Here is a 23,224-nt window from a genome sequence, read left to right as displayed (position 1 = left end):
CAAAGGATTTCCTTTGGGAGAGGGAGGTAACACCTTCTCCCTTTGGAAATAGGTGTGACTGGCTTGGAAGGGGTAGCCTCCCCAAGCCACTGGTATGCTTTGAAGGGCACATTTGGTGCCCTCCGTGCATAAACCAGTCCACACTGGTTCAAAAAGACAATGGAAAGGGGAGTGACCCCTCCCCTGTCCATCACCAACCCAGGGGCTGTGCTCAGAGCACCTCCAGAGGGTCTCTAGGTTTCACCATCTTGTTTCTAAGGTTGTCAAGGAACTCTGGGAGCATCCGAGTGGCTAGTCCAGGCAGGTGACGTCAGAGCCCCCTCCTCATAGGTGCTTACCTGGTTAGGTGACCAATCCCTCTTTCAGGGCTATTTAGGGTCTCTCTTGGGTGGGTCCTCAGATTCGGCTTGCAAGACTCCAGCAGGATTCCTCTGCAACCTCCACTTCGAGTTCTGTCCACTGGAACCGCGAATGGATCCTCCAGGCACCAACAGCGCTGCAATCAATGAAGACGAGTCTTCTGCAACTTTGTTTCCACAGCTCCTGCCAGCTTTGCAACATTTCCCTCGCCGTGCACCCTCAGAAGACAGCAACTCTTCAGCCCGCACATGAAAAAGGAATCTCCCTTGGAGTGATGGATTCACTCCCCTGCATCCACAGGTACCTGCTGCAAATGACGACCGGCAGCGTGGATTTCCCTCATCTCGAGCTGCGTGGACCCTGCATCGCAGGTGCTGGTCCAGAGTAGTCCTCTTGGTCCTCCCTGCCAGCTGTCCAACTTTGGTGGAGGTAAGCCCTTGCCTTCCCCCGCAAGACAGTGCCCACATGCTTGTCTCTTGCAGCTGCCAAGGCTTGTTTGCATCTCTTCCAAGCACTCCTTCCTGCGACGCTCAGCCCTCTGCGTGGCTCTCCTGCGGCATGGGATCCCTTTCTGTAGTGCTGCATGGGATCCTTCTGCGACTTCTGTGTCCCAGTCCTGTGGGACTCCGGTGAGTGCTGCATCTGCTCCTGTGGACTCTCTGCGACACTGAGGGTCCGCTGTGACTCCCCCTCTTGGGCCTTGCTGGTCCCTTGCAGCACCACTTTTCTACTAACTGCGAGTTTGCCTTTCCAAAGGCTTGTTGGTGGAATTCCTGCACCAACACCCGTCTGCAATCTTCACTGCAGCGTGGGACGTTGTCTGCATCCCTCAGGAACTCTTCATGGACTCCAGGGCTGCAGTGCTGACCTGTTCTTCCTCACCTGTCGACCAACTCCTGCAAGAACAGCTGGGTGGGTAGTAGCTCCTACTACTCCTGGACTCCACTGTGACTTTTGGGTCTGGTCCCCTCTCTCCACAGGTCTTCCTCTTGAGGAATCCAACGCTGGTTTCTTGCAGTCTTGTGTGGGTGTTGTCTTTTTCTCTTTTCCTTCTTTTGGGTGGTTTGGGGAAAATGCAGTGATTTACTACTACTTTCCTGGTCGCTGAGGGGTGTTGTTACTTACCTCTGGTTTTCTAGTACCCCCAGCTTCCTTCTACACATTGCTCTTACCTAGTTGGGGGCCCTGTGTTCGCATTCCATTTTTTTTAGTGTATGGTTTGGGCTCCCCCTAGGGTCACTATTGGTTATTGCTACTGGCATTGTTGCATAACCTTTTCTATGCCTATTTCTGATGGCTAGTGTATAGATTTAGTGTGTTACTTACCTCCTATTGGAGGGTTGCCTTCCTAGTATTTTGTGGTATTGTGTCCCAATAATAAAGTTACTTGTGGTGATTGCGATTCAATGATGTAGCTGGTCAGAACCTAACTTTTCAATGATCTTGCCTAGGAGGGGTTGGTAAGTAAATTTTGTGGCAACTGGAGAGGACATCTGGGTTGAAGCTGGTCTTCAATGGAATTATATATTAGGTGTTAGGCTGAAGGTTCCTAATATGAGAGTAACAGCTTCTTCACAAATGATTCAATGATGGTGGCATGATTTGTGAAGGATGTGGTGTTGAGGGAGGCGAGGAAGCATGAAAGATTAAGGGCAAGCACAGTGCAGCAAGTCTACATAGCCATATTGCAAGGTAGTATTGTAGGGGTGCCATTTAATTCCACGTCACTGATGTGCTGCTGGGTGAAATACACTGTAGTGAATGAGGCTGCCAATGTGATCTGCTCAATCCAGGTGAGGGTGGCCGTCCATGTCAGTAGGAGGGACAGAGTGTAGCATTAGAGATTTAAAAGTGAAATATGCTTCCGGATGTATGTCAAGTTCAGCAGATCAGGGTCTTGGTGGATTTGTCAGAGAAGAATTAGGCTAACGAGGAAGATGTTTAAGGAGTCCTTGATTGAGAAGATTATGAAATCAGATTTAAGTGCCTAAAATCAAATTGTGTCTAAAGGATCTGCAGAAAAGGGTGATTAGGACAGAGTTCCGAACAATAAAAAGTGACAAGTTAGGTGTTCAAATTTATCAATTCAAAACATTCTTGGCCTTTGTGTGGCCAAGTGAAATTAAAAGCACCAAGATATCCTGCCACCTTATGTGTAATAATACCAAAAACGTACATGGAATCTAGTTTCCATGAAAAAGGCAGCATCCAACTGTGTGGCAATATGCTTACATATGTTTGTTGCCTTTTGTACTATGGAGCGTTATTGTGGAAATGTAGGACATGCTATGTTTCATACGTGGTGAAAGAGTCTGCATTGGAGTCAAGAAGAGTTAGCAATAGACAGGGAAGCAACAACCCCCACCACATATTCTTGCCCCACCACTTCACTCCTCTCGTATTGCTGTCCAATAGGCAGCAGTGAACAATGGTATAAATAACACACTGAAGTACTTTCGCTTCTGGACACAGCACAACTGGGGTTCAACTTGGAAGAGGGAACTGTGCTTATTTCTAGTCACTCTGCAAGTAGCCACACAAAGTTGACTGCAGAAGCTTAAATATTTATTGTGATGCATCATTATATTGCAAAAATGTATTAGCGTGTAGTAAAAAAAATTATTCTGATTCACAATATGTTTAATATCTATCCAAATACTAAGTTAACAGTGAGGATGCAGAATATGACACTTACAGGCATTCAGGTGGCAAGGATAGAAACAAACTTTGGGAGGGTCAATGGGCCATGTTGTGCAGTATGACTAGATATAGATGGGTTTGTTTTTTTGGGGGGTGGGGGCATGATAATGCTGCCACAGCATTTTGTAGATGCATCCACGATAACGTATGCACAAGTGCCTACGAAACGCTGTGAGCATCTTTTGGGTTGGATGGATAATTTTGGAGCTGGACTGGTGTAAAACCAGGCATTGGCAAAGTTAATAGGTCTCATTCTATGGGCTTTGTCAATATTTGTAGCCATGCTGTACACAGCTATTGTAGAGCATGGCTAAAACTAAAAAAAACATGTTTTAAAAAGTGCTGTGATGTGCTCTATGCTGGCCACTTCATATTGTTCTTTGGTATTTTGGCTTTTTATTATTTTTCTAAATCATTTACACTTGTTTTTTTCATCTGTGTTTTAAAAATATACAAAACACGTATTCCAGCAATGCCTTTTACAGATTAACTTGATGCTGGGTCTCTTCTCCCTCATAACCCTTTTTCATTAAATAATATTATTTGCTTATGGTGTGAGAAAGGAGGAAGGAGAAGTAAAATAAATATATAAACAATGGGAGAGGAGGCTGCAGTAAATCATTCCTTTAAAATCAGGCAAAGACATTTTGGAGCAGACCTTAATCCATCCCCGTTTTATGCCTTCAGTATCCTAAGTAAGGTTTCATGATTACGTTTGAGTTGCACACAGATTTATGACGGACCATTCTGGGACAAGATTTGTTGCTTTGCCATTTCACCGATTACCTTTCGGACTGTCATTTTCCATTTGTGCACAGAAAGGCTGTCAAGCAACTCCATATCAAAGGAAACGCAGTCAGTCCACTTAACAACAGTAGATTATATTTTAAGGCATGTCACTCAGTCAGTACACACTAAAAAATCCCAGCATACAAATTTCTACTGGTTAAAAAACACAAAGAAGAGTCTGAAAGTTTAACACAAGACATGGGGCAGTTTGGCAAGTATGAGAGCACAGTGCTCTTGGGTGCATTTGCTTTATGGAGCCTGGGAGAAGAGGTGTAATCAGTCATTCTTGTGAAGATCACTGTGCTTCACATCTATATTGTTTGCAGGAGACAGAAGCGGTGTCCATAGTGTTCCTATTTTGTGAACAATTCTTATTTGTGTATACCATGCTCTTGAGTGCATCAATCGTACTATGATCCTGAAGAGAGGAAATTCACAAAATCAGGTGCCTCTGAACATTCCTGTGCTCAGGAGAAAAACGCACTTAGAGGCGGTGGAGGGGAGGACACATTTGTCACTTCACTGAGCCTCCTTAAGGTAGCCCAGAGCCTAAGAACCCACAAAGACTTCCTCCTGCAGGCAGGTGCAGTATCTCACTGCACCACCTGCAGGGGAAATCTCCAACCCCTCTTTAAAGTGCAGATGGATAGCTACCTACACAGAGAAGCAGAACAGCTTTGAAGCAACTGCTCTGTATTTCAATGAATGTGCTCACGTCCCTGCCATGCACAGTTTTCTCATCAATAATTTTACTGCAAATGTTGCAGTAATAATATCAATGATGCTATAGAAGTGGTCATCAACGATGTAATGTGGAGTAACTAGCTGGGCATGGCAAAGGAGCAAGACATAGCTACCTTATTGCGCAAGTTATAGTTACTTGAGTTAACCATAACTGTAACTGCTGAATCTCTCTCATTTTGTGCGAGCAAATTCAGAACCTAACTATATAGTCCCTGTAACCTTTGTTTTTTTCATTGAATTTGTGTGTTTTTTTTTACCGCGTACAGATTTACACAGAACCATAACCCATCCCCGCGGCCAACCCTCCTGCATGCACCGAAACCCAAGCTGCGTACAGCCTTTGGCAGTGGGAGTTGGCTGTGGGGTCTGGCCTAAAGCCAGGGCTGGGTGCCATCCCTCTTGTATACACCCAAATCCAAGTTGCGCACAGCCTTTGGCAGTTTGCAGCATCATGTTGGATACAATGGTTGTTATTTTCCTTTTCAATTTTGCTCAGGACCAAGCCGCTACAATTCTCTCCCAACACTTCCCCCCAAAGGAAAGTAAGTCACGCTCCCAAAGTCAGGTATTACAAAACAGCTATTTCATGCATCCTACGCGTGTCGCTCACCATTGAGCTTTCTCACAGGTGAAATATGGGGAAGTGTTGGGAGAGAATTGGAGCGGCTTGGTCCTACTGCTTTGTTCGCACCACCTTAGTAATGGAGCACCCTCTGCCCAAACAAGGACCAACGTGTGTGTGTGTGTGTGGATATATATATACATATACACACACACACACGACTGAAAAACAGAAGTATCTATTAGAAATTAAATTAACCATATCATCATGACAATTAAAACACTTCCATTATTGTCTGTGTGAAGAACAACACTCCAAATGCTTACACTGAAAGAACATAACACATTGGAAACCAGCCTGTACTTCCAGATGTTAAAGGCCAAAACAGATCTATCGGAGTTGAGCCACCACGGTCTGCTGCAAAGCACACTTGTAATAGTATACAGTGTACAAATGCCACCTTTGTTACTTACTTTGCATTCTGAGACGGTCCTATGACAGTGCGACCCAGAGGGGTTCCTTGATAAGCAGTGGCATGGAGATAATCAAAGGCGACCTCTTCTAAGTTTGCATCAATCTCCTCCATTTCACGGAGAAGAACACTGCGTTCCTTCTCAATCTGAGAATCCTCCAGGCTGACATTTTGCACAACATCGGCCAGTATTTCCACAGCTGTAAAAAAGAAGACCATGACCTTTGAAGAGCATGTAGTAGATGTGTACTAGAGATCTCTCTGTTCTTAACCAGCAGCAGTCTAGCAATTAATCAGACGTAAAACATTTATATAAGGACATAATTCTAGTCTCCATTTGAAGATGCTCAAAAGCACCATTAAGAAACAACTCCAAAGAACTAAAAGATGTCAAACATGCGCAAAGCCTGCCTTGTAGGCAGTGGGGCAGCTTCTGTGCACAACACTTCAGGATGTGGCAAATCCACAGATAAAGGACTAAGTTGGTAGTCAAATGCTTATATTTTGAATGTTCTTAATTTTCCTTACAACCAGAATAGTAAACAAACAAACAAACCAGCAGTACAGGCATTCGCCAGTAAATTCAACATCCCTTCCGTGTAGATGCACATACCTTTTGGCAGGTCTTTGGAAAGAGCTTTAATATAAATTGCAGTTTGCTCACGGGATGTGTAAGAATTGAGGTGTGCACCAATGCTCTCTATCTCTTGCTCCAAGGCTGCCTGGGGACGTTTCTTGGTTCCCTGAAAATAAATTAATAAGTGATATATCAAAACAGGATAATTTAGTATTTGAATGTGGTCCAAATATACCAGTCTCTATGATTTCACAGCTTGGATATTTTAATTCCCTAAAGTGCACATAGCGTGTTGTAATGGTAAAAATACAGCCTTTCTAGAGAGCAAGCTCACAAGGTACGGCACAAAGAATTTAATAGGACTGCAGAGAACTCCCTCCAATAGATATACTTACTTTCTCACAATACTAACACAAATGTAAATGAGTTATATGCCTCGCCCTGCTACCCAATATAAACAGACCTAGTGGCACAGAATATGTTTTGCTCTTCCAAATTGGCAAAAACATCTAATACCATGAAAAGCGGCAAAAAGGCTGAGGGCTTTGTAAAGTGGTCGTATTATACTGCACTCATTTTAAACCAGCACTGACAAAGTCAGTGGGCTTGGCTACCAATATTGGTTTTGCCAGTAAATGTAGAACGGTGGCACAAAAACAAAACAAATAGTGAAGGGCATACATCTTGGATAGTTATTTTCGATCCTTCCAAGATGATTTTCACACTGCACATGCATGCAATAGGATGGCTATTTTCCAACGGTGCAAAAATCAGTGTACAAAATATTACTTTTCCTCAGTCTCCATCACCAACCATTCCCAAGTAAAGGTCAAGAACTGAAGACAGAAGTAGGAATGGGCAGTACAAGTGTTCAATAACTCTTCTATGCATTTACAATTGTAAAACAAACAGTATGACATGATTGAGAAATAACACAAATACCTTAAATGCAAGGTGCTCGAGGAAATAGCCAGCACCGTTGTTTTTTTCATTCTCATATCGACTGCCAGCTCCAATCCAAACCCCCACCTAAAGGCAAAGGAAATCAGATGTGAAGAAAAGGAAAACTTTCTAGGAAGGGTATTATGGCTCCTAATATTAAGCAACGCTAGGAACGTTTCTGGATTCTTCATATGAGGTTTAAACTTCAAAGTAAGTTCTAGGGTTTTTCAAAATCATAACAGATGTCAGGTATATATATTTTTTATTAATGCAGAAAAAGGGGGGGATTTAAAGACTAACATTTTTCCAGTTCAGTGTGCCTTCGGCAACAACATACTAAAACAAAACAAAAACAAACAAACAAGAACATTTATAGGCAACTAAAATGTACTCTTCATTTCAGAGTAGCCTGATAAAGAAAACAAACCAGACAAAAGAACAGGAAAAAAACGCATTAAACTCCATTAGTCTCCCAATTGTCAAGAATCCCAAAATGGGACTTAAATCGATCAACTTTTTTCTTTGGATTCAGATGAAAAAAGGGAGCAATGAAAATAGAAGAAAGATGTAATATTTTTTTTTAAATAAAAACATATATAGATATAAAGGTGAATGGTTAAGAGAAAAGCCAAAAATGCAAAAGCGGTTTTACCACGCTGATGTGGTTCTTCCTTATGTATGATTAAGACTAAACTGTAAGAATTAAACTATCCAAACTGCACACAAATGTATATACAACTTACTGTGCAGGTTGGGTGAGCAGAATCCTCTGAGGCAACACGCAAGCCATTCTCAAGTGTTGACACTTGGGTCTCAGGAATATTTTGTAGCGTCTGTGCATAGGAAGCAGTACTCTGGCTTTTCTTCAAGCTCAACAATGAGGACTATTTGAGAGAAACGAATAAACAGAGTACGTCTACAAGAGCAAGGCAACCAAACTAATTCCATTTAGAGCACAGTCAGAAGATCATTCAAAGCAAACACGGGAAAAAAAACATAGTAAATTCTCCAATGGATAAGAGATCAATTAACTGTCAAATTCGGCCACAATACAGTTCAGGGTGATCCACATGCTGGGTCAATACTGCATTTGCTTTGAGAAACATCTAGTTAAATAAGCATTAAGTATTCATGTATGTGAAAAGAGAAGTAATTCCGATGTGTAAACCCCACTTGATAACACTGCCGACTACTGTGCAGATTTCAACTCCAGTCCAGCCATGCTCACTCTGTATAAATTCCAATAACTAAACACGATAACAGTTGATCTCCACAACATATTTGTTCCTATCCCCCAGAACTGCCCATGCAAAGTATACTGGCTCAGGCTCCTGTGCATCCAGGTCATGATGCCAGCAACCCAGGCAAGTTCAAATGAATTCCTTCAATGGTGCTCTGGTTCTCAGATCAGCCACTGTCATCTTTAGCGCAGTTCCTCACGTGTTCCTGTTTGAGAAGCAGGTCAAGAAATAATGCCACTATGATGCTCTCATACAATTGGGTGCAGCTTATTTTTGTAAGAAGTATCGCTTTTCTTGATGCTTGTTTGCTGATGCATAATACTGCTTTACGATCTCCAACAAGTTGCTGAAGATACAGGACTTGTGCGGTCTCAAACCAAAGATGGTTCATATTCAATTCTGCTTGAAGACCTCTGGTCTATGTATCTGGTACATGGTTGCAATAAGGTTTTTTTTATATATATATATATATATATATATATATATATATATATATACACACACACACACACATACACACACAGACTAGCGATAGAGGTACATTTTCTTTTCTGCTGTAAAAGAAACCACCTGGGAAGCAGCAATATCTGTTTTAGGCGATGGTGAAGCTCTCAGGGGGCTTTGCATCTACTTTACAAAGGCAAACAACAGCTACTTTAATAATGCAACAATTAGCAATACAGGCACGGAACCTAAAACAGCAGTGTGCTCCACGCTTTCAAAAGCTGTAAGCATGACATGGAAAAATCAATTGTAACTAATACGACGGTTTGTTTAAAGGGGAAGGTTGATTTTCATAGCTGCAATAAGAATGTGTCCAAAAGCAGACATCAAAACATGCTGCTTTGTGCGCATGTTCAAACGGTCACAAAAAATACTAAGGATTGTCTCTTCTTTTAAAATGTGATGATGAAATAACGCCAAGATAAGCACTGGCAAACTTAATGGGCCTGACTCTGATATAGAACTCTGACAGCAGGCCCCACAATGTTTTTTTTATTTCCCCCCCCCCCCCCCACACACAAACCAAAATCAGGTTAAGCAAAACAGTCAGAAAGTAGTGCAAACACTGTAGAACACAATAGGATGCAATAGGACTAGGGGCAACACAAACCATATACTCTGAAGTGGAATGCGAACCACAAAGAGACCCCAGGCCTAGTGTAGTGTGTAGAGGGTCACTGGGAGTGTAAGAAAACACTAAGGGTGTCCAAGATATCCCACCCCAAGACCCTGAAAAGTAGGAGTGAAGTTACCCTACTTCCCCAGAAACACATTAAAGTCATGATAAGGGATTCTGCAAAGACCACAACTGACTGCAAAGCACTGAAGACGGATTCCTGGACCTGAACACCTGTAAAGGAAGAGGACCAAGTCCAAGAGACACGAAAGAGTCCAGGGGGGCAGGAGCCCACTAAACCCCAGATGAAGGTGCAAAATGGCTGCCTCCGGGTGGAAGAAGCTGAAGATTCTGGAACAACGGAAGGTGCCAGGAACTTCTCCTTTGCACAGAAGATGTCCCACAGCATGCTGGAGGATGCAGAGTTGTTTCCACGCAGAAAGACCACAAACAAGCCTTGCTAGCTGCAGACGCCGCGGTTGAAGAAAAAGGGTGCCGCCCGGGCCCAGGAAGGACCAGGAGGTCGCCAATTGGACGAGGAGACAGAGGGGGCGTGCAGCAACACAGAGAGCCCACACAGAAGCAGGCAGCACCCGCAGAAGTACTTAAACACGGGTTCAAGAAAACTGAGCACAGCGGTCATCTCAACACTACAAAGGAGGGTCCCATGAAGCCGGAGATCAACTCAGCAAGTTGAGCAATGCAGGACGGAGTGCTGGGGACCTGGGTTGTGCTGTGCACAAAGAAATCCTTGCAAGAGTGCACAGAAGCCCTAGCAGCTGCAGTTCACGCAGTACACAGGATTACTGTCTGGCATGGGGAGGCAAGGACTTACCTCCACCAAATTTGGACAGAAGGACCACTGGACTGTCGGGGTCACTTGGATCCAGATCCTGTGTTCCAGGGACCACGCTCGTCACGATGAGAGGGGACCCAGAGGACCGGTGAAGCAGAAGTTTGGTGCCTGCGGTAGCAGGGTGAAGACTCAGTGCAGGGTGAAGGCAGACAGCCCTCAGAGCATGCACCACCAGGAAACAGTCGAGAAAGCCGGCAGGATGAGGTGCTACAATGTTGCTGGTAGTCTTCTTGCTACTTTGTTGCATGTAGGAAAGTACCATCTTGCCTGGCATGTTACCCCCATATTTCACTGTATATATGTTGTTTTAGTTGTATGTGTCACTGGGACCCTGCCAGCCATGGCCCCAGTGCTCATAAGTGTGCCCTGTATGTGTTCCCTGTGTGATGACTAACTGTCTCACTGAGGCTCTGCTAACCAGAACCTCAGTGGTTATGCTCTCTCTTTGCTTTCCAAATTGTCACTAACAGGCTAGTGACCCATTTCACCAATTCACATTGGCATACTGGAACACCCTTATAATTCCCTAGTATATGGTACTGGGGTACCCAGGGTATTGGGGTTCCAGGAGATCCCTATGGGCTGCAGCATTTCTTTTGCCACCCATAGGGAGCTCTGACAATTCTTACACAGGCCTGCCACTGCAGCCTGAGTGAAATAACGTCCACATTATTTCACAGCCAGTTACCACTGCACTTAAGTAACTTATAAGTCACCTATATGTCTAATCTTTACCTGGTAAAGGGTAGGTGCTAAGTTACTTAGTGTGTGGGCACCCTGGCACTAGCCAAGGTGCCCCCACATTGTTCAGGTCAAATTCCCCGGACTTTGTGAGTGCGGGGACACCATTACAAGCGTGCACTATACATAGGTCACTACCTATGTATAGCTTCACAATGGTAACTCCGAACATGGCCATGTAACATGTCTAAGATCATGGAATTGTCACCCCAATGCCATCCTGGCATTGGGGAGACAATTCCATGATCCCCCGGGTCTCGAGCACAGACCCGGGTACTGCCAAACTACCTTTCCCAGGTTTCACTGCAGCTGCTGCCAACCCCTCAGACAGGTTTCTGCCCTCCTGGGGTCCAGCCAGGCTTGGCCCAGGAAGGCAGAACAAAGGACTTCCTCAGAGAGAGGGTGTTACACCCTCTCCCTTTGGAAAAAGGTGTCAGGGCTGGGGAGGAGTAGCCTCCGGAAATACTTTGATGGGCACAGATGGTGCCCATCTCTGCATAAGCCAGTCTACACCGGTTCAGGGATCCCGCAGCCCTGCTCTGGCGCGAAAATTGGACAAAGTAAAGGGGAGTGACCACTCCCCTGACCTACACCTCCCAGGGGAGGTGCCCAGACCTCCTCCAGTGTGCTCCAGACCTCTGCCATCTTGGAAACAGAGGTGCTGCTGGCACACTGGACTGCTCTGAGTGGCCAGTGCCAGCAGGTGACGTCAGAGACTCCTCCTGATAGGCTCTTACCTGTGTTGCTAGCCTATCCTCCTTCCTAGGTAGCCAAACCTCCTTTTCTGGCTATTTAGGGTCTCTGCTTTGGGGAATTCTTTAGATAACGAATGCAAGAGCTCATCAGAGTTCCTCTGCATCTCTCTCTTCACCTTCGGCCACGGAATCGACCGCTGACTGCTCAGGACTCCTGCAAAACCGCAACAAAGTAGCAAAGACGACTACTGCAACCTTGTATCGCTGATCCTGCCGCCTTCTCGACTGTTTTCCTGGTGGTGCATGCTGTGGGGGTAGTCTGCCTCCTCTCTGCACTAGAAGCTCTGAAGAAATCTCCAGTGGGTCGACGGAATCTTCCCCCTGCAACTGCAGGCAACAAAAGACTGCATCACCGGTCCTCTGGGTCCCCTCTCAGCACGACGAGCGTGGTCCCTGGAACTCAGCAACTCTGTCCAAGTGACTCCCACAGTCCAGTGACTCTTCAGTCCAAGTTTGGTGGCGGTAAGTCCTTGCCTCCCCACGCTAGACTGCATTGCTGGGTACCGCGTGATTTGCAGCTGCTCCAGCTCCTGTGCAATCTTCCAGGATTTCCTTTGTGCACAGCCAAGCCTGGGTCCCCGACACTCTAACCTGCAGTGCACAACCTTCTGAGTTGTCCTCCGGCATCGTGGGATCTCCTTTTGTGACTTCGGGTGAGCTCCGGTTCACTCTTCTTCGTAGTGCCTGTTCCGGCACTTCTGCGGGTGCTGCCTGCTTCTGAGTGGGCTCCTTGTCTTGCTGGGCGTCCCCTCTGTCTCCTCACGCAATTGGCGACATCCTGGTCCCTCCTGGGCCACAGCAGCATCCAAAAACCCTAACCACGACCCTTGCAGCTAGCAAGGCTTGTTTGCGGTCTTTCTGCATGGGAACACCTTTGCAAGCTTCTACCCGACGTGGGACATCCATCCTCCAAAGGGGAAGTTTCTAGCCCTCTTCATTCTTGCAGAATCCACAGCTTCTACTATCCAGTGGCAGCTTCTTTGCACCCTCAGCTGGCATTTCCTGGGCATCTGCCCAATCCCGACTTTGTCGCGACTCTTGGACTTGGTCCCCTTGTTCCACAGGTACTCTAGTCCGGAAATCCACTTTGGTTGCATTGCTGGTGTTGTTCTTTCTTGCAGAATTCCCCTATCACGACTTCTGTGCTCTCTGGGGAATATAGGTGCACTTTACACCTACTTTTCAGGGTCTTGGGGTGGGCTATTTTTCTAACCCTGACTGTTTTCTTACAGTCCCAGCGACCCTCTACAAGCTCACATAGGTTTGGGGTCCATACGTTATTCGCATTCCACATTTGGAGTATATGGTTTGTGTTGCCCCTATCCCTATGTGCTCCTATTGCAATACATTGTAACTTTACACTGCTTGCATTACTTCCTTTTGCTATTACTGCATATTTTTGGTATTGTGTACATATATCTTGTGTATATTTGGCATCCTCATACTGAGGGTACTCACTGAGATACTTTTGGCATATTGTCATAAAAAAAAAGTACCTTTATTTTTAGTATATCTGTGTATTGTGTTTTCTTATGATATTGTGCATATGACACTGGTGGTATAGTAGGAGCTTTGCATGTCTCCTAGTTCAGCCTAAGCTGCTCTGCTAAGCTACTTTTTCTATCAGCCTAAGCTGCTAGACACCTCTTCTACACTAATAAGGGATAACTGGACCTGGTACAAAGTGTAAGTACCCCTTAGTACCCACTACAAGCCAGGCCAGCCGCCTACATTGCAGTTTTGCAGGCATCCTGGAGCAGTCAGCGGACGATCCTTGGTAGAAGTCGAAGAGGGAGATGCAGAGGAACTCTGGTGAGCTCTTGCATTCGTTATCTGAAGAGAAGCCCACATGAGAGACCCTAAATAGCCCTCAGAGGAGGATTGGCCACCTAGAGAGGTAAGCATCTATCAGGAGGGGTCTCTGACGTCACCTGCTGGCACTGGCCACTCAGAGGTCTCCATTGTGCCGTCACACCTCTGCATCCAAGATGGCAGAGGTCTGGGACACATTAGAGGAGCTCTGGGCACCAGCCCTGGGGTGGTGATGGACAGGGGAGTGGTCACTCCCCTTTCCTTTGTCCAGTTTCACGCCAGAGCAGGGGCTGGGGGATCTCTGAACCGGTGTAGGCTGGCTTATGCAAGGAGGGCACCATCTGTGCCCTTCAAAGCATTTTCAGAGGCTGGGGGAGGCTACTCCTCCCCAGCCCTTCACACCTATTTCCAAAGGGAGAGGGTGTAACACCCTCTCGCAGAGGAAATTCTTTGCTCTGCCTTCCTGGGACTGGGCTGCCCAGATCCCAGGAGGGCAGAAGCCTGTCTGTGGGTTAGCAGCAGCGGCAGCTGCTGTGAAAACCCCAGAGAGCTGGTTTGGCAATACCCAGGGTCCACGCTGGGGCGCCGGGGATGCACGGGATTGGCACCCCAAAACCAGATTTGGCATTGGGGGACAATTCCATGATCTTAGACATGTTACATGGCCATATTCGGAATTACCATTGTGAAGCTACATATAGGTATTGACCTATATGTAGTGCAAGCGTGTCCCTGCACTCACAAAGTCCGGGGAAATTGCCCTGAACTATGTGGGGGGCTAGTGCCAGGGTGCCCTCACACTTAGTACCTTTGCAACTAACCTTCACTAAATGAAGGTTAGACATAGAGGTGACTTATAAGTTACTTAAGTGCAGTGTAAAATGGCTGTGAAATAATGTGTGCGTTATTTCACTCAGGCTGCAGTGGCAGTCCTGTGTAAGAATTGTCTGAGCTCCCTATGGGTGGCAAAAGAAATGCTGCAGCCCATAGGGATCTCCTGGAACCCCAATACCCTGGGTACCATATACTAGGGAATTATAAGGATGTTCCAGTGTGCCAATTAGAATTAGGGAAAATGGTCACTAGCCTGCAGTGACAATTTTAAAGGCAGAGAGCGCATAAGCACTGAGGTTCTGGTTAGCAGAGCCTCAGTGACAGAGTTAGGCACCACACAGGGAACACACATTCAGGCCACAACTATGAGCACTGGGGTCCTGGCTAGCAGGATCCCAGTGAGACAGGCAAAAACAAACTGACACACAAGTAAAAATGGGAGTAACATGTCAGGCAAGATGGAACTTTCCTACACATGTAGAGAAAAATGTAAACCCTCCAAATAAAGAAAAATGCTTGTCTATAAAATGGCAGCAATTAAAAGTATTCATTACATATACACGAAACATCTCTCAGGAAGTTAAAACCCCCTTGTTCAGGTGTTTATTAACAATAACAGAAAAGCATCCAGTGATTCAAAAAGATGATGCAAGGGTTATGTGTCTCTTAAACCATTAAAGTGATTGAGTGGTTCCTGGCAAAACCATGGTTATGCTGCAAAATAAATAAATAAAAGTATAACAATAGCTAAAGAATAGTGTCAAGGCAAGTCAATAGGAAGTTGGTTACAAACCTTTTAATGTGTTTTTATACCATGCATGCCTTCAGTGACAAAATGTTGCATTATTGTGAAGCAGAGGTGGAAATCAGCAGTGCCTTATTTTGTGGAAAATATATATCGAAAAATGACATGTATTTTATCGATTTTGATTCATTGGTGTATATTGTAATGATTTAATCTGGCAATAAATATTCTTAATTCAAGTTGCAAATATTTTAGGTGCATTTTATTTAAAAAGTAAACTGCACAATAATTGACATAACAGTGTCAACTTTCAACTGATCATCTTTTTCGCTTACAAATACTTCTGAATACATTTGATTTTGACACCAAGTAACTGCCACTCTATATGGCTTCTTATCAGCAGCTAATGCAAATAATAAAAAGAGCATTCTTGGGGCATTATGAAAAGCCCAATTTTTTTTTTTTTTTTTTTTTTAAATACACCTTGGAACCACCTTCAGTAATGCAAGTTTTATTCACGATTACAGTATTTCCTTAGAGCTCTTATCTTAGGGTTCTCATTAATGAATCCTATATACCGTTCTGAACAGCTTATTGATGTGGATGAATATTTGGCCCTGGCAACAGAAGCAAGGTAGACAAAGGAGATATGCTGCAGGAAGTTGGACCTAACTGTCATGTGGGCAAAATAAACACAGTTAGGTCCAACTTCCTGTAGCACATCTCCTTTGTCTACCTTGCTTCTGTATGGTTGTAGGAATGAGGATTTTCTGTTGCCAGGGCCAAATATTTATCCACATCAATAAGCTGTTCAGAACGGTATATAGGATTTATTAATGAGATCAGTTAGTTAAAACTTTTACAGTTAAAATCATAATGATAGCCCCAGAGAATTGGGTGCAACGTTATGGACCAAGTATCTAGGATGGGGAAATTGTCCAATTTATAGCCCATTAGTTTCAGTTTTACCCTATACGTAGTATTCTCCCAAGTAGCTCTGAAGTTTCAAGAACTTATATGTGCCAATAGTCTTCCATGCGCGAGATCTTTTTGAAAACAGCACCTTATCTACCAGCATGGAGGTCTTTCTAACCACAGAGTTCATGCTTTGTTAAATGTTCTAAGCTTTGTATTGTATTGCTGAACTCATGTATTCTTTTGGTTGGTTCTTTTCTACACCTGATAAGGCTTTCCGGAGATTGTTGTTTAGAGTGACTTCCTGCTCTGGTTTCTATTTATAACACACTTGTATACAAGAACCAAGCTGGCCAGATCTTGTATACCGACCAAATTCAAGCCTTAGTTCCACTAGCAATATATGGCACTGCAACCAGTAGACCCGCCGGTAAATGGCGACCCTCATATTTTCAATATTTCCAACGCCACCCCTTAAGGGCTTCAGAACCATACACCAGGGTAGGATCAAGTTTCGCTGAGATGCCTTGGGCCAAAGGTTCATGGGTTGGGCCCTTTAACACGTTCTTTAGAGTACTAAATGCTGCTAGCAAGGTGTTGCTCTTTTTTTTGTTTTGTTTTTTAATTATGGACCGTTCATTTAATAGATATGTGCCTCTTACATCAAACATTACACCTAGGTATTTATACTCCAGTACTGATTCCAGCGTGTAGTTACTCAAGTCACATATGGGCACCGTGGACCTTCCTGTGCTGATAGACATTGTTTGCATTTTTTTTTTTTTTTAAATAGGTTGACTTCCATGGCGTGCATTTATGAAAAATTCACAATGGTGTTTAGTAACCTCTGCAGGCCTACCTTTGTGTGACCCAACAAAACAACGTCATCAGCATACATCTTATTCGAAGCATTAAAACATGCCACCTTTGGAGAATGAGAGTCAGCCTTGTTTAGTGTTGCTGTTAATTTTGCCAAGATCAGATTAAAAAGAAATGGAGCAAGGAGACAGCCTTGGGTGAATAGTTTCGGTTAAAGTGTTGTTCCAGCCCCAAGCCTGATTATTATCGAGGTGTTAGAGTGCAAAAGATGTATGGCCTTTAAAAGCACTGGTAAGATGCTGCACTGCTGGGGTTTGTGCCACAGTAAACTGCGTTGGAACTCATCAAAGGTGGACCAGAAGTCCACAAACCACAGGTGCAGGTTCTGACACTGGTTCCCTGTTTTGTCAATTATTAAGGAGAGTCTTAGGATATTGGTTACTGTTCCCGAGTCCCTAATGAATCTGGTTTGATGGCACTAATGAATGTTTCTCTGCCCACTTGGTAAGTTCTGATAGTAACGTCACTGTCTCACCATCCAACAAGGCAATCAGCCTATAGTTAGATGGTGAAGATTTGTTCCCAGCTTTGTAAACTAGAGTAATTATCGAGCCACGCCAATTATCTGGGATCAGCTGGCAAAGAAGAACATGATTGAATAGTGGACAAAGCAACTTTCCCCAGTACTGCGTATTTGCTTTATAAATGGCCTTTGGCAAAGGTTGGGGCCAGATGCCCTTTCTCTACCTTCTGCCACAACTACTTTTGTAACTGCTTCAGTAGAAATTTTTGCCAGTCAAAAGGGGGCTGTGGTGTGTGGGGAATAACTGTTTTGGTGGCACATGTGACTTTGCCGGCAGCACCTAGGCATTCCGAGCATTTCTTGCAGACAGGCCACCCATACTCATTTTGCAATGTTGGTTGAGGCTACCGACGGTCTGGTTCCCACAGTGTTGTTCACGAGCCTCCAAAAACATACATTTTTTTTTCCTCTTTGTGGCCTCCAACAGTTCATGCCAGTACTGGACCCTTTCTTTTTCAGGATTCATCCATATTATTTTCTTATACAAGCATCTCAAATAACTTAAGTTGGACATATGTGCCAATGATGCATGCTTGCTACAAGATATCCTCAAAGCATGGCTTAGTTCCCCCCCACCCTCTGCCACTCCCCCAAACACAGCTGCCAACACTATTGCTGATTTCTTAGGATAGACATATGGTTGAGACAATTTTTGGCTATGGGTTTTCACAAGTAGACGTACAGCAGGGTACTTGGTCCACTGAGCTATCGGGTCTACGTTTTTCTTTAATTATGTACTCCCATAGCAATCTTGCTCAGGCTTCAATATGGGCAACTGAGCTTACTGTCCATTTAAGTATCATGTAGTTTATGGTCCTAACCGTGCTAGTTTCCAGTGGAGCTTGGTCATAAAAGCGATAAGCTGAATTTAGGTAAACCCCTTGTGGTTGATGGTCGCTTTCGAGTTGGGTCTCAACCTTAAAATGTGTCACCATTTGATACATTGGCAAGGCCACCAAGGTGTAGTTAAGAGTAGTGATGTTCTTTCGCCAGGGTGGATCGGACATCCCATCAATGTAAATAATCAGAGTAAACAGGTCTGTGTAGAAAGATTCTTTAAAAATGTGTTTTACTGCACTACTGCATAACGGTAAACATCTGATTGTCATCCACCAACACATACAGTTATACAAAAATTCCTTGAATAGACATCTAATCTAAGGCAAATAGAAGCACTTTTAAACCCTTACCAAATATTTTTTTTTTTAAAAAAAAACACATCTCTTTACTATCTTGTTTATAATAGATGAAAAAAGGGAAAAAGAATATGAGGGGCAGTAGTGCAAAAACATGACCAGTGGTTTTATTGTTTGCCCAGATGCTCTCACTCCACTTAGCCACATACAGTCCCATCAAGTATCAGATGGATCTACAAACAAACCAATATTTGTACCCACTTGCTATGTCCCTTGAGCAAAAGGATACAACTGTATGAGTAACGTATTTATTAGGTTTGAAAGCTAAAGGTGGTCTGTACACTTGCCTTATCAAATCAATAATTCTGGGATTTCAAATCAACCTCCCCGCTTGTCCTGTAATCATTTGAGTCTAGTACTACTGTGATTGGTTATCTTCTGGCCAAGAAAGGTGGGAGTCGCATACTCGAGTTCTGTGGAGCTACCCTATCATTTTGAGCAGGAGGGCTACCGCAGCCTCTTCTGCAGTACTTGACATGGATAAAGCAATCATAATGTGAGTAATGCATAGATGGGTAAAAAAATCAGTTTATAAAGACCACATGAATGTAGATTAAATTCAGGGTCATTGTGCCTTAAATCGTGGGGGGACGGGACTAACCATGTTAATAAACACAGTAAAATAGACATTTTCTCATGTAAATCAGTTATTTCAGATTGAGAGAATTTGAGGCAGACTCTTCTAGACTTGCATACACAACCGGACAGGGCTAGAAGTTTGTTCTAAAGGCTCAAATATAGTCAAGATGAACTCTAGTAAATACTGATATTGCGGGAAATAGTATTCACCAAGTGTGTACCCAGTATCTGCATTTAGTACCCGAGTTGCAATAGAAAAGTATCTAATATCCTGCTGCTGACTAAAAGCCCTATATGCAGGCTTGACTGGTTACCCAAGGCACAAGCTGATCCATAACTAACGCTTCAAGATACAAGAGCTTGTTGGCGATGCCTCCCTCCAAGCAGAATCGATTTGGTTGAAAACAAAAATCATGTCACCAATTTGTGCAACAGCTTGCCCAAGGATCTGCATAGCCTTTAGATAGAACATTAAGTCTTTCATCTCTTTCTTCCTGTAGTCCTCTAATTATGCGTGGGAATACGGACAGAAAAAAAAAAAAGTACCATAAGAACCGGATCCATATTAATGAAATGAAAATACAAATTTATCACAAATGTTATCAATGACTCTATAAGGATATGTACAGATGATATCCTTCATATTGACGCAGCACAACATGTTTCAGGCGGAAATACACAGTGCATTTAGCCATAAACTTCACGGCAGACAGGCCACATACAGTGCACTACATCTCCTTAAATGCTTGAAACATACAAGCACAGCACCTCAATGTTACATCTTAAGTGACACATGACGCTGTCTGACAACATCATGCCAGAATGCAAGACATTACAAGTTTGGAGACAAAAATGTGGAGATAAAAAAATAAAGCAACAAACATTTTCAAGGTATGCTGCCAGAATAGGAAATAGCTTCTCCAGAGCAATGCTCCAATTCTCTTGCACTACAGAAAGAAGCTGGTTTTCAAGTAACACTAGAAACCCAGAAAACTGGAGCTCACTGCTCACGTGCTTCTATGCAAACAACAATTAAGTGTAACCCTGCACATTACCCACTGTTCAATGCTCTCTTGCTTCCTAGCTATGGTTGACCAAGAGAAATACCCATACATACAATCAGTCCCGACCTACTTCAGTGGTCACGTTCTTAAACAAGCATTTGCAATACAATGGGGTCTCACGTTTGCTCGAGTTAGGATATTAGCATTGTAAATTCCTAAATGGAATTTTCTTGCCACATAAATTTAAAATGTAAAGTAAAACAGTTGACATAAACAAGTCAATTCAAAGTGCCACGGCCGCCATGAGCGTGAGCGCAAAGAGAGACACAAAAGGAAAAATACGTTTGCTCGCAGTCAAACATATTGGCAAACGTGCAATTATCCACGTAACAAGTCAGTCCCCAAGGTGGTAACAAAACCGCCCCAAGGAAGGACAAACGTAAAGCATTTACCAATGTCAAAGGATTTTTGAAAAGCAAGCCCACGAACAAGTGAAAGTGATGGGCGTGAGGTTGGTGCTGTTAAAAGCCCACATAGATACCAAAGCTGCTATACTTGAATAAAAAATGGCTAGGTTGAATGAGCGCTTAATTTGGAGCTGTAGTTTGCAAGTGTTCAACCAATGGTATGCATTTTGGGACCCAAGGATAATTTTTCATCAACTATACCAAACGAGAGAAAGGCAGATGAAGAAGAAAGAGACAAAAAACAAACAGTGACAAAAGGAATAAAGAAGGCATGAAAAAGAACCTGCATCTGTGAGAAGGAGGAACAGGTGGGGTATTATGGGCGATAAAAGAGGCATGAGGTGTGAAGAAGACTAAACAACGCTGGTATTCAGCAAACCCAACATTCAGCAGTGCTGGTGACAGGCTTTAGAGAACAATAGTGATTATTAGTATTTTTTTTTTAACACAAATTAAGCAGCAAGTTAAATCAAATACATGAGAAACATCACTTCATATTTAAGCTCCTACAAAAGCAAAAGCGACGCATATTCTAGTTCATGCAGTCTATATTGTTTGATTAAGAGGGTGGGGCAGAGTTTAAAATGGCTTGAGTAGTGCCCAACTTCATCCAACTCAGCATACACTAGTGCCACAAACACATGGCCCTGTTTGCGTTGCCAAATGGGGCATATCACCAAGTTTATACTTGTCAACCTACTGACTGCCCAACTGAAGCTGAAGCCAGTGGCCTAGGAGGAGGATTTTATTAAGGTGAATGGAGAATGCCCAGTACACAAAAAAGTGCTGGTTGGAATCATTACAAAAGGTCTAACTCACTGGCAAAATGCACCGAGTAGCATTCCAACCCATCATTTTTCACCACCAGTGCCACTCTAGACATAGTCCTGCCTTATGCAAATCAATACTCACCCTTCTCGTCATGGGGACCGTCCATCCACGACAGATAAGGCCCCCCTACAAAAGTAAACACAAACAGCCCCAGACTGGTTTCGGCCTTGTGTAGTATAGCCTGGATCCTATGGCACAGTGAGCAAAAGACCCACGTCTGGGTTTACCCTTGGCTACTTAGAGCGGAACATCAATCACACAAAAGGTGGCAGGAGGACACATGCATTAAGTCTAACCACTGGCAGTAGCTCATGTTAGCATTCCAACCATTGTTTTTCACCCACATAAACTCTAAACAAAGGACAACCTTGTGCAAGTCAGTACTCCCTTGTCCCTCAAGGGAATAGTCCATCCTGAACTGCGAGACAAGGCCCCCTCCAGAAGGAAACATAGGCAACTTCAGAACAGTTATGGCTATTTTGCCAGGGTGATGTAGGTTTTCAAAAGAGGGTCCATTGCGGCATTTTGTTAATAGGGGGGGGGATGAACGAAAAGAGGGTGACTGCAAACAAAGATGAGTTGATAGGTGTGCCACGTAACAGAAGTCTAGAACTTCACTATAACCAAATACAAACTGTCGTCTTGGTGCACTTCACTTTGACAAACACTGGAAAATAACTTTTTGCAAAAGTGAAACCAGCAACCTTCCCCTGGACTCATCCGGTCCCCGCCGAGTCCCATAACCCAGATGACCTTACACTCAGATGCAGGTACGTGCCCCCTCCACATAGTGACTTTCCCCTGGCCCACGGCTACACATTAGGTCCGCCGCGGCCGCCCACACCTTTCCATTCACTAGGAGCCTGCATACTCACCGCCCTGGCCCGTAGGAGCGCTCTCCCCGCGGAACCGCCGGCTCTGCACACGGAGGCCGCCATTTTCTCCCTGACAGAGGAGAGGACGAGGAGACGCGCAGGCGCACTGCGGAGTGTCCCTGCTTCTGCGACGGGAGCGCGCACGTCAGGGAGGAGGAGGTCGCGCAGGAGCACGGAGAGAGGCGGCGGCCATCTTTAATTCATGTATCGTATTTATTGCCATCGAGGTATGTTACATTAAATTAAAAAGTCTCCAATAAAATGTGAAAGTTTGCTCTCTGGTCTACTAACTCTTCGTTGCTGTTAAAAATGCATCACTGTAATGTGTTAATTTGGAAATGCATTCTTTTTTTATGACAATATGTAAACACATTCTTGAGCCCTTATTTAAGGCGACAAAGCTGTTGGAAATTTTGTTGAAGTTAAAGAAATGACGATAAACGGTGTGAGATGGCTTTCTTGCTGTTTGAGTGACAGGGGCGCCAGGCTGTATGTATATTGTTGACGTTTGATGAGACGGTGCAGCCAGCTTACGGAGCGAGTGTCATGGAGCTAGAAGGAGGACTGGATGTGAAGTAGCCGCCGTCGCCCATTGGGCCGAGTTGCTTAGTTGTGAGAGTCTAGGGGAAAGAGTCATGTTCTTGTTCAGAGAAGCTTATTTAAGTATCAAATGCGAACCCCTACAGCTTTAATTGTGAAAAACGC

At 44.1% G+C, this 23,224-nt stretch overlaps 1 protein-coding gene across 1 annotated transcript in view; it reads right to left on the bottom strand.

Annotated features, from left to right (window-relative positions):
• The window catches only part of UQCRC1 (ubiquinol-cytochrome c reductase core protein 1), a 43,545-nt gene extending 20,885 nt beyond the window's left edge, over positions 1 to 22,660 (bottom strand). The window contains exons 1-5 of the mRNA XM_069206228.1: positions 22,520 to 22,660; positions 7,890 to 8,030; positions 7,147 to 7,233; positions 6,241 to 6,370; positions 5,629 to 5,827 (exon numbers count right to left, since the gene is read on the bottom strand). Coding sequence (XP_069062329.1) covers positions 5,629 to 5,827; positions 6,241 to 6,370; positions 7,147 to 7,233; positions 7,890 to 8,030; positions 22,520 to 22,582 — 620 coding nt within the window. The 5' untranslated portion in view covers positions 22,583 to 22,660. The remainder of the gene's footprint in view (positions 1 to 5,628; positions 5,828 to 6,240; positions 6,371 to 7,146; positions 7,234 to 7,889; positions 8,031 to 22,519) is intronic.
• Between the last annotated feature and the right edge of the window lie 564 nt (positions 22,661 to 23,224).

This window comes from Pleurodeles waltl, chromosome 9 (assembly GCF_031143425.1).
Source record: "Pleurodeles waltl isolate 20211129_DDA chromosome 9, aPleWal1.hap1.20221129, whole genome shotgun sequence".
Classification (NCBI taxonomy): domain Eukaryota; kingdom Metazoa; phylum Chordata; class Amphibia; order Caudata; family Salamandridae; genus Pleurodeles; species Pleurodeles waltl.
Note: the sequence above shows the minus strand (reverse complement) of the source record. Positions and strands in the feature narration are given on the sequence as shown.